Below are 11127 nucleotides of genomic sequence, written 5' to 3'. Positions count from 1 at the left end.
GGGGTCTGGGGTGCAGCCATAGGGATGGCCACATCCACGGGTATGTGTCTGTCTGTCTGCCCGCCTATCTTCCCACCCGGCTTCTTGTTCCAACTAGGTCACCCCAGACCCTGGGCAGAGGGGTCAGACCCACTGTCAGGAACTCTATAAAAGGTCAGGCCCCGGTCTTTTGGCCTGAGTTCCGTGCTCTGGGCAGGGTGCACAGCCACGCTGGAAGCACCCACAGCTGGCAGGAGCTGATGCTTCCTCCAACTCCTCGACACAGAGGCTCTTCTTGGTGCTGCCCGGTGCCTGAGAGAACAGTCTCTAGGACAGGCCTGTCAAGGTGGACTCCAGGCTGTCAGGCCATTTCCTGGGCTTTTGGACCTGCCCTCCACCCCCTCTAGTTACGCAGAGCCTGGCCAGCCCCACTGGGAGGCCTCCAAGGGGCCACCCCAGAAAGGGCCTCAAGTGACTCCACTCTCTCCTCACCAGCTGAGGGTGCTCTAGCCTGGTTTACAATCCTCCTGTCTCTTTCTGGGGTCTCTGCTCAGAGGCACTGAGTTTGGACTGTCCTGGATCAGAGGGGAGATGCAGCTTCTCCTGGTGGAAGATGTCTGTCTCTAGACGGTGGGTTATCAGAGGTTATCTGAATGTTCTCAAATGCCAGGATGGCGATCTGATTTCAGGCTGCGCTGACCCCACCTCACCAGGAATACCAGAAGCGTTGAAAGTGGCCCCATGGGGTCTGGGTGCCATACATTACTGCCACAGGAGCCTGCAGAGCTCTGGCAGTTTCAGCCTCATCCTAACAGGATTCACTTTTGAAAAATTCAGCCAGAAGTTCTCACCAGACACAGGCATAGGAGTAAATCTTTGAAGAGAAAATACAATTCAGTGGAAACACTGCCTCCTTTTCGGCACTGGCTGTTTCGGGAAACCAGAGTAAAATCTGCCCAAGACACTGAGGGCAAAGGGCAGGCTGATGCCTAGTTTACTGGTTCCTTTGTAACACTTAGGCTAAAATGCAACACAACCTCAAAAAGTACCATGTCACTCCATTTGGTTTTGTAGCCCCAAGCCCACATGTACCTATTCTTTGTTCAGAAAGTTCTAGAGCGGTTCCACTATTAGCAATCTTATTCCCCACTTGGAACAACAGGCTGAAGGTTTCCCACCTTTGTGTCTGGTCTCAGCAAGTGTATGCAGTGGGGCTTACTAAAGACTGCCTAAAGGGGCTTGGTCGTCTTTCTTAGCCCAGGCATTGCAAGACACGGCTCCCTCTCTGAACCCAGGTTCCAGGGAAGCAATGGGATCCGTGGGGTGCCTCGTGCTGTGGTCTGTGTCTCACAGCCCCATGAGGAGTCCCATGAGGTCCTCATCCGGCCGCCCATTTTGCAGATGAGAGACCAGAGGCCTCAAGAGTCTGAGAAGCAGCCGGGACCATGTTTTCCAACACTAAGGTCTGAGCTCATCCCTCTCCTGTCTACTCCTCTGGAGTGACCAGGGGAGCACCCTCAGGAGACAGAGAGAGACAGGACTTGGGGGATGGGTCCTGTCCTCTGCCCAACTGCATCCTGGGGGTCCCAAACTTCTAGGCTTTATGATACCCACTCCTTGGCTGACCCCAGAGCCTGCAATCCATTTTATACCCCAATCTTGCCCAGGTCCAGGCTCACTCAAGGCCAGGCCTTTCTGCCCCCAGTGAGGGGTCAGTGATGACATCTGGGTTGCTCTGAGGGAGGTTTGGTTCTGGAATGTAATACCGCACCCTACCCAGTGGGGCACAAGAGATATGGGAAAAGTGAAAGTGAAAGTCGCTCAGTTGTGTCCGACTCTTTGCGACCCCATGGACTATACAGTCCATGGAATTCTCCAGGCGAGAATACTGGAGTGGGTAGCATTCTCCTTCTCCAGGGGATCTTCCCAACTCAAGGATCAAACCCAGGTCTCCCACATTGTAGGCGGATCCTTTACCAGCTAAGCCATAAGGGAAGCACAAGAATACTATAGTGGGTAGCCTATCCTTTCTCCAGGGGATCTTCCCAACCCAGGAATTGAACCAGGGTCTCCTGAATTGCAGGCGGATTCTTTACCAACGGAGCTATCAAGGAAGCCTGATATGGGAAAAGAAGGAAACAAAAACACTAACTAGAAAAGATATACGTGGACTTCCCTTGTGGTCCAACAGTTAAGAATCCACCTGTCAATGCAGGGGACATGGGTTTGATCCCTGGTCTGGGAAGATCCCACATGCTGCAGAGCAACTAAGCCTGTGCACCTGAGCTCCAGAGCCAGTGAGGCACAAGTACCGAGCCTGTGTGCTGCAACTACGGAAGCCTGCACACCCGAGAACCTGTGCTCTACAAGAGAATTCACCGCAATGAGATGCCCAAGCACTACGGCCAGAGAGGAGCCCCTACTCGCCACAATGAAGACCCGGCTCAGTCAAAAATAAAAATAAATTAAAAAAAGAAAGATATATGCACCCCTATGTTCACTGCAGCATTTTTTAAAAAACAATAACCAAGATATGGAAGCAACATAAGTATCCAACAACGAATGAATGGATAAAGATGTGGTATACACACACACACACACACACACACACACACACAGAAATACCCCTCAGGCACAAAAAAGGATGAAACCTTGCCGTCTGTGACAACATGGATGGACACCGATTGCAATATGCTAAATGAAATAAGTCTGATAAAGAAAAATACTCATGGTTTCACTCATATGTAGACTCTCAAAACCAAAGCACATGAATAAAAATAACAAAACAGAAAACAGTTATAGATACAGAGAACAAACAGGTGGTTGCCAGAGGGGAGGAGAGTGTGGGTGAAGGAGATTAAGAGGTAGGACATCCAGTTGCAAAATAAACTGAGTCATGGGAATGCCATGTCCAGGGTGAGGAACGCAGCCCATAGCCGAGGAGTATCTTTGCATGGTGACACAGCACAGGATCTACACCTGCTGTGGTGATCAGTTTTGAAACGTCCAGAAATACTGAATCTCTAAGTTGTGTAAAGGGACTAACATAGTGTTGTAGGTCAATTACACTTCATGAACTCACAGAAAGAGAGATCAGACTTGTGGTTACCGGCGGCAGCAGGCTGCGACGGGGGAGAACTGGATGAAGAAAGTCAACAGGCACAAACCCCCAAGATAAATAAATGAGTACTAGGCATGTAATGCACAACATCAAAAATGTGACTAACACTGCTGTATGTCATACACGAGTGTTGTTAAGAGAGTAAATCCTGAAAGTTCTCATCACAAGAAAAAAAAAATTTTCAATCTCCTTAACTCTGTATCTATTTGAGATGATGGATGCTCACTGAACTTATCGTGGTAATCACTTTGTGATGTACGTCAAGTCACTATGCTGTACACCTTGAACTTATGCAGTGCTGTATGTCAATTATATCTCCATAAAACCAGGGGGGGAAAACAGGAGAGATGTTTTCAGAGACCCTGAGGTTGGTGGGGTGAGGATGGCCAGCTGGCCTCACCCCTGAGCTTGCTTCTCCCACCCCTCTGGGCACCAGTCTCTGAGCCCACAAGTTCCATCCCTGTATCCTGCCCGGTGAGGCCAGGAGGGCCCCTTTCAGCAAGACCTCAGGCTGCAGGAGCCCCACCTCTTTAAACATGCCACAAGAGTGTGCCAGACTCCTGGTCAGGGACAGGGACACACAGAGACTCCTGCTGAGTCAGGAGGAAGTCCTAGACTTCCGGAACACTCTGGTCTTGGGCCGTCTGATAACATCCATTCCCAGCTTCTGGAACCTCAATATTACTACAGGCTTAACAAGTGTTAACGGCCTTTACCAGAAAAAATAAAAAAGAAACACAAAGCAATCACCCAGCCCAAGCAGATTGAGTCCTCAACACTGGTTTTAAGCCCCCTAGTTGGAAAACCCAAGCTACTTCCTAAGAGGCTACACTGTGCCAAGCCTCAAACCAAGAACTCGTGCTTCCTCCTATTAGAAACCCTACAAGGCAGTCCTGGTCTCCCACTTTACAGATGCAGCTTTTGAGTCTCCAAGAATCAGCGGGGCAAGGGGTGGAGTACACTGTCCTCTTGCATCCCCAAGACCTCCCCCAGGACATCCTGGAAGTCCAAGGCCACTGCTGATTTGCACACCAAGAGGATCTAGTGTGCGCGGCTGAGGAATCTGAAAGTTTCTGACTCAGGACAAGAATGCTGGGCTTCAGACCCTGCTGCCGTCCCACGGGTTCCTGTGGAGGTCAGCTCCAGCCGGCCTCCTGGCAGGAAGGGGCCACTCTGGTGGCTTAAAAGGAGCTGGTGAAAACACAAGCTTTGGGGGATTTGAGGAAAGAAAAGAAAACAAGAAAACCGGAGCTGCAACTGGTGTGGGCTTGCTTCCTTTCAGGATTATGGGGCCATCGAAAGACAAGGACCTCCCTAAAAATCTTTCAACACCACAGATGTTACAGCCATCACCGGGAAGAAAGCAGCGGCTGGGTGTGCTGTAAATACAATTCAGGGCAGAGTGGAGGACTGTGGGGTGTGGCAGAAGCCTCTTCCTACAAAAGAGACGCTGGCACGCATGAGCGGGATGCAACCCCACTGCCAGGGAACCAGAAACCTGTACAGGGGCCCAGAGAATCCAAACACCCAGAGCAGAAGGGAGACAGACAAGCAGGCCTCTGGGCAGGGCAGAAGAGAAGGGAAGGAAAACCCCAGCACAGGCTCTCCTGCTCTCACTCTGAAACACCCGTCTCCTTACTCAGACTCTGGCTTTCGAGGGGCAGACTCCAGAGAATTCCCAAGGAGGGCAGAACACAGCAAATTCTCTGCCACAGCTTCTACAGGACCCAGAGCCACACTTAAATACTCAGAGTGGGAGCCAATGGTGAGAAGGTTCTAGAACAGCAACGGCCTGTCAGACCCCTGCCCGATGGTTCTATGGGACCCAGGGACCTGAGGGTATGGAGCTGGGTCACAAGGAGTGATCACTGAGGTGTTGTGAAGGGACAGACAGGGCACTAGATAACTTCTTCCAGAGGTTTCTAAACTGTCCTTCTTGGCAACAGAACCCCCCTGGGCAAAAGCAAGCTCAGGCAGGAGCCTGGGATATGAACATGGCAAGAGCTCTGGGTAGAAGTGCACTCTGGGGCCCTGGCCGGCCCAGCCTCCTCTCAGCTGAGAGGTATACCACTGAGAACCATGGCCACAGACTCACACCTCCCACACTGGACAGGTGGGGACAATGGGGCCTGCTGGGCCCACCAAGGTCACAGTGATTCATCCAATATCAGACAAATGGTGAGCTGCAGACAGAATAATATAATATCCTGCCTTAGGTGACCACTGAGCCAGCTCAGGGCCACTCGCCCAGGGTGGGAGGAAGCTCTGGGGACCCACAATGCTGTCTGGTCACACAGACCCCTGCCTTCCAAATTCCTCAAGTCCTTCCCATGGAAGGCCCAGGTGCCTCTCCTCCTAGCTCCATGGGACAGGGGTACCCCTCAACTCTGCTGGGGGGCTGCCCATCTACGGGCATGCCCTCTCCCCTCATCCTTATGAGCTATGAGACGTGGAAAGACAGACAGACTAGGAAAGAGGAGAGAAGGCGGGTGCATACAGATGGCTAGGGAGATGGACAGACAGACTGGCGGTTGGTTACCTGTGGGCCGGGCCCCATGGGCCCCATTCCTCGAGGAGGGTTCATTCTCTGCATTGATCCTCCCATGTTGGGGTGACCTGTGTGACAGAGGTGGAGTGACCCTGAGAGGCAGGAAGGACAGGCAGACCGTGGGGGAGGAGGGGCCTCTCCCAACGGCCCCCATCCGCCCAGCAGCCCACCTTGCCCCCTCTACCTTGTTGTCGCGTGGGATCCATGGAATTGGGCAGCAGTGGCTGTGTCCCAGGAACTCCTCCCGGAGGCTGAAAGAGATGTAAGATACAGCTGAGCGCTGTTCCCTGCAGTGGGGGCACAGGGGGTTGCACCTGCCTGCCCCATCTCCCCACCTGACCATTAGGGCCACTCAGGGTCTCCCTGAGACCACTCCTGCTGCCCGAGGGCTGGAGGGTCCCCCAGGGGGCAGGCAGCTCCAGCTGGAGCTATGGAAACCTGCAGCATGCGCAGTTGAGCATGGGGGCTCCATCTGTGAGTCTTCGCGGGTCTGCATATCTGCCGGAGCCGAGTGACACTCCGGCATTACCGCCCACCACACACCCCTCAGAGGCAGCACCGTCCCTCCCTTCTACCACCCAAACTCTAGTCTCTGCAATTTAGGTCAAACACTAAATTGGGAATAGGGGATGAACAAGGTGGCCTTTGAGATTTCGATGGGGGAGCTGAGGTCCAGAGGTCTGACAGCCCTGCAGGCAGGGCCAGGAAGAACACCCAGGACTCCCGACTCCTTCCAGCACATGAAAGGCCACCTTCCAAACCCAGGGGTGGAGGAGGCCTCTGGGAGAGGGTGAGCAGGGTGTTGGGTGAGAACCCATCCCCCGTAAAGCCTGGTGCACGTGGGGGATGCCGGTGTGATCTCTAGAGATGAGGAGGGCCGGGGGGTTCCTGAGTTAACACTTAGCACACTCGCTATGAAAATGCCGTCAAAGATCTTTATTTGAGACTGAAGTTCTTTTACTGCAATGTGAAATAAGAACAGCAGAAGTGGGGAGGAACCCCACGCCTTAGGACTGGTTACAGGGAGGTTACAGGTTACAGGGAGGAAAGCCTTTGTGAAAGCCGGGCACGTGTGTCAGGGGCCCTGGACTACCCAGGGTCCCCCAGCCCCAACTGCGTTGCGAGATTGGTGGGGACTATCGGCCCAACAGGGAATTCCCAACCAGTTTGGGAAGGAGGTGGTGGGAAACCAAGGGGCAAAGTCTCACAGTTTACCTTTAGAATAAATAGGGTGTGTGTGCGCGCGCGTCTGGGGAGAGGGAGGCGTGTGGGAGGCCACGCCAGCCTGGGGGTACTCGCTATTCGGAAGTGGCACTCCATACCTGCCATCCCATCTGCCCAGGGCTTGGATGGTCTCTCTCTGGCACTGGGTATTAGCTGTTCTGACCTCTTGCTTTCTCCCAGCTCTGCTTCCTCCACCGAGTTCCCAAGCTCTGAATCACTGGGCTGGCTAGTGTCTGCCCACTTGGGGGTTTGGGATATTTCTGAAGCCTGGTTACAGGACTCTGAGAGGACGCAGGAAGGCCTGCCATTGAAGCTGTCTGGTTTGGGGGCTCCTGGGGTGCTGAGGTGCCGGGAGGTCTTGAGAAGCCCCCATCTAACTCTGGTGGAGTGGCCATGGGGATCAGAAACCTGCTTCCTGTCCAGGTAGCCCAGTGCTGACTATCAGTTCAGGCTGGAAGCTCTTCCTTGCGCTCCCCTAACCCTGCTGTGTGTCAGGACTCAGGAGCAGGGCAGGGCTGCCCAGAGGCCCAGGCGGGACCCGCAGTCACTTTTCTCACTGGACTGACCCTGAGATGAGGACTGGGCCTCCTCTACCAGGGCAGTAAGGTGTGTAGTAACCAAGGCAAAAGGGTCTTCACTGCAACAGCCAAAGCCCCAAGGTGTGAGAGAGAAGAATAACGGCTCATTGTACACGGGACTTCAAATGCCTGCCGTGCACACACCCTCAGGCCTGCTGGGCAGAGAGATGCCCTGGGGTTGTTCCGTGGGCTCCTGGAAATAGGCCCGTGCCTCGCCTCCAGCACGGTGGGGTGGGTGCAGCAAGTGTCTGCCCAAGGGCCGGACGAAGTCCAGCAGCATCTGCTAGTCACTCGGCTGCGTGCCCAAGTTAGCGGCTGGGTGGGGCAGGGGCTCCACTGGGATGTGAAGTGAGGGCTGCCCGACAACCCCCGATTCTATCCCTCTTCTCCTAAACCCTGCTGAAACCCACTGTTCGCCATCCACTCAGCGATCCTTGCTTGAAACACAACAATGCTCTCTGTACAAGGCACCAAACCCCTAGCCAGGGAGGCACGTGGAGGATGGCCTTGCAAGACTTTTAAGTAGAAAGAAAGTGTTAGTCACTCAGTGGTCTTTGCAACCCCGTGAACTGTGGCCTGCCAGGCTCCTCTCTGTCCATGGAATTTCCCAGGCAAGGATACTGGAGTGGGTTGAGTTGCCATTTCCTTCTCCAGGGGATCTTCCTGACCCAGGGATCAAACCCAGACCAAAGTCAATGATCCTTAGCTCCTGGTCTCTCTAAGGGCCCTTCTATCACCCTAACCCAGGACGTCATGCAAGCCTGAGCTGCTTCTTCCTCCTCCTGCCCTGAGGAAGGCTGAGCTAACTCAGGTGGCACAGAGGCTCCTGTGGAACCAGGAGCCCCATGCCCAGGGGCAATTCCTGGGAAAGGGACACATCCCTGCCTGGAGAACAAAAATTCTTGAGTCCACAGGAAACTGGAAATCTGGATAGATTTCCAATGGAGGGTGCTGGGGAGGTTAGCCTGATTGATCTGTAATGCGAGGTACAGATGATGGATTTATTCTCCATTTGCTCTCTCGGGCACTTGCTCATGCTTAATTGATAAATAGAAACAAACATGTTTCCTCTCGCGTCCCTTAATTGCTGGAGGAAGGACCACAATTATGATAAGGAAGCATCTGTTCTCTCCTGCGGGCAGGAGGGCGCAGTTTGGGCTAAGGAGAGCCTTGGATGGGCAGAAGGAAGAGCTGCTGCTGGGGCCCTGGCATGTGAGACCAGAGAAGGTCCACTTAATGACCCATTAAAAACAAAGACGGGGCAACACATTTACAACTATGAAAACTAACTGAACCAGGGCAGCTGGAGACCAACACGGGCCCAGGTACTGGGACACGTAAGAAGTCACTGCTCCACTGTGACCCTCTGTTTCCTCATCTGTGATATATCACGGGCTCCCTCTTTGACAAAAAGCTGGGCCTCTAATTCTTGTCTAAGTTTTTCTCCTTCATGTCAGAGAAAATAGGAAAGAAAAGATTTTTGGAGGAAAAAAAAAATAAGTGGAAACTGGCAGGCTATTTAACTTTAAAACTGGAGTCCCCTGGTTATAAGCATCTCTCCAAAGTCCTTGTATATCTCACTAACGGGGCTTTCTTGAGACCGAAAAGAGTCCATTCAGGTAACGTCAACCTAGCTGGTGACTGACCTCCCAGCTCCAAAGGCAACAAGGGCTGGAGGTCCTGGCACTGCTGTCAGACTTCCTGATGGGCTTCTGCCAGGTCACTCTAAGAATTACGTATACAGAAATACTGGGGCACGTAATCAAATTTCCCTGATGTTTCTTTAAAGTTTCTTCGAAGCCTGTCCACCCTCAAAAGAAGATACCCATCTTCACTTCAGCAGCTCTCCTCCTGCCCTTGGATGGGCTGAACCACGGAAGGCAGCTGGGGACCAATTTCTCCAGACCACTTAGAACTGCCAACCCTATGGGGCAGCATAAGGCATATAACCCCAGGCTGAAAAGCCCTCCCCACAAGTAGACCACTGGTCTAAGCACACGAACAAATCCTTTCTTGTTCTGAGTTGGGAAGCAACTGGGAAGCAGGCAGACATTGCTTAAAAACTCACAAATGTCCTGCTCGCTGCACCCAGGCTCCTGATCGAAGCATTCCTATGGGCCATTTCTTCCCTTAATAGCAGGATTATATTCACCAGCCTTGGTAATTCTCAAAAGCTTCCAGGGTAAAAAAAATGCACGTTGTCAATTAACTTCATTAAGGAGGAAGACCCTTTTCCAAGAAAGGGTTGGCAGGGAGGAGCTGAGGCATTACCACCTTCTTTAGAAGAGCAGAAACCCTGCACTCACACCCTGCTGCCCACAGCCCACCGGGAGAGGCTGGTATGATGCTGGGAGGGGCTGCATGGAGCACTGAATGGAAAACACAGTCCTCTCCGGGGACCTGCTTATAAGCTGCCTCCCACGTTAGTTAAAACTGTCCCTCCACCCCCCAACCCTTCTTGCAGATTCCGAGTCCAAGTCCTGCTGGGGTCAAGGGTGGCCCAGTGAGGGGAGAGAACACGAGAAGGTACAGTACCTGGTTTCCCATTCTGATCGGGGGCCGGGGGCCGCCTGCGTATCGTGGTGACATAAAAGGCTGCAATTACAGGGCGTTAGTTCAGTGACAGCCTGCAGTACTGAACGGTGACAGACACAAACGCGCGCCACTCCACAAGTCCAGTTTTGTTACAACTAGTGATCTTTTAAACTGTCTTCCTCCCGGTGGCCTTGTCCCTCCGGGCAAAACTTCCTTTGGGCGGAGGGAGTGACGGAGGCACACCGTGCATCTGCTGAGAGCTCTACTCTGGGTGCCAGGGCAGCAGCTGGGGCTTGGCACAGGGCACGGAGGAGCAGTTACATCGGTGCAGGGTGAAGGGGAGACCTCTGCTGTAGGTAAGGGCAGGTGGAAGAACCCCAAAGGGACTTGTACAGGAAATTTCCCAGTGTGTAGACAAAGCTGGACGTGCACTCACACACGCTCACACAACACCAACAAAGGGGGTAAGGAAGGGGAGCAGGGAGAAGGGGGAGGAGATACACAAGGCCAACAGGGAGCGGACAGCAGGCGCCCTAACTCGATGCAGGGGAATGGGCAGAAAAGCTTTCTCAGCAGCGAAGAGTGCACACGGAGAGGGCGAGGGATGCAGCTTCGGTTACAAACAATGGTTAACCAAACTCAAAAACCAAACCAAAAGTGAGAGAGGACAAAACAAAACGCAGAGGCCGCTGACAAGGCCACAGAGACAGTTCTCCTTTTCTTTTGGTTTCATATCCAAGAAGGGTGTGATGTCCAAGGAACGAAGACTATCTTTAGGGGGGGAAAAGATGTATTTTGGGAGGAGGAGGCATCTCCTTGGTCAGGAAATCCTCAACGGCTATGGCGAGAGCACGTTTGATTTTTGTTTTTCCTCTGCTGGCTCTGTCCTCCTGGTGCCCCGCGCCCCCCGGCCGGCGGGCGGGCGAGCCACAGTGCGTTACCTGACTGTGGGGTCCCATCATGCTGCTGGGATTGTGAGGTGGAGGCTGTGCGTGCGGCGAGGGCTGTGACCCCGGAGGACCCTGTGAGGCCAGACAGTAGAGGCAGGTTATAGATCACAGCACATGGAGAAGCGCAGGAGAAGCTTAAAAGAACAAAAATTAAACCAAAAACGAAGGGCGGGCGGCGTGCGGGCGGCGGGC

At 53.2% G+C, this 11127-nt stretch overlaps 1 protein-coding gene across 1 annotated transcript in view; it reads right to left on the bottom strand.

The window, feature by feature from the left end:
* Window positions 1–11127, bottom strand: part of SSBP3 (single stranded DNA binding protein 3) — a 166535-nt gene that overhangs the window by 14907 nt on the left and 140501 nt on the right. Inside the window, exons 7-10 of the mRNA XM_010847196.1 lie at window positions 10927–11007; window positions 9986–10045; window positions 5833–5899; window positions 5640–5716 (exon numbers count right to left, since the gene is read on the bottom strand). Of these exons, the coding sequence (XP_010845498.1) occupies window positions 5640–5716; window positions 5833–5899; window positions 9986–10045; window positions 10927–11007 (285 nt within the window). The remainder of the gene's footprint in view (window positions 1–5639; window positions 5717–5832; window positions 5900–9985; window positions 10046–10926; window positions 11008–11127) is intronic.

The sequence above is a fragment of the Bison bison genome, unplaced genomic scaffold (genome assembly GCF_000754665.1).
Source record: "Bison bison bison isolate TAMUID 2011002044 unplaced genomic scaffold, Bison_UMD1.0 scf7180017864244, whole genome shotgun sequence".
NCBI lineage: Eukaryota > Metazoa > Chordata > Mammalia > Artiodactyla > Bovidae > Bison > Bison bison.
Note: the sequence above shows the minus strand (reverse complement) of the source record. Positions and strands in the feature narration are given on the sequence as shown.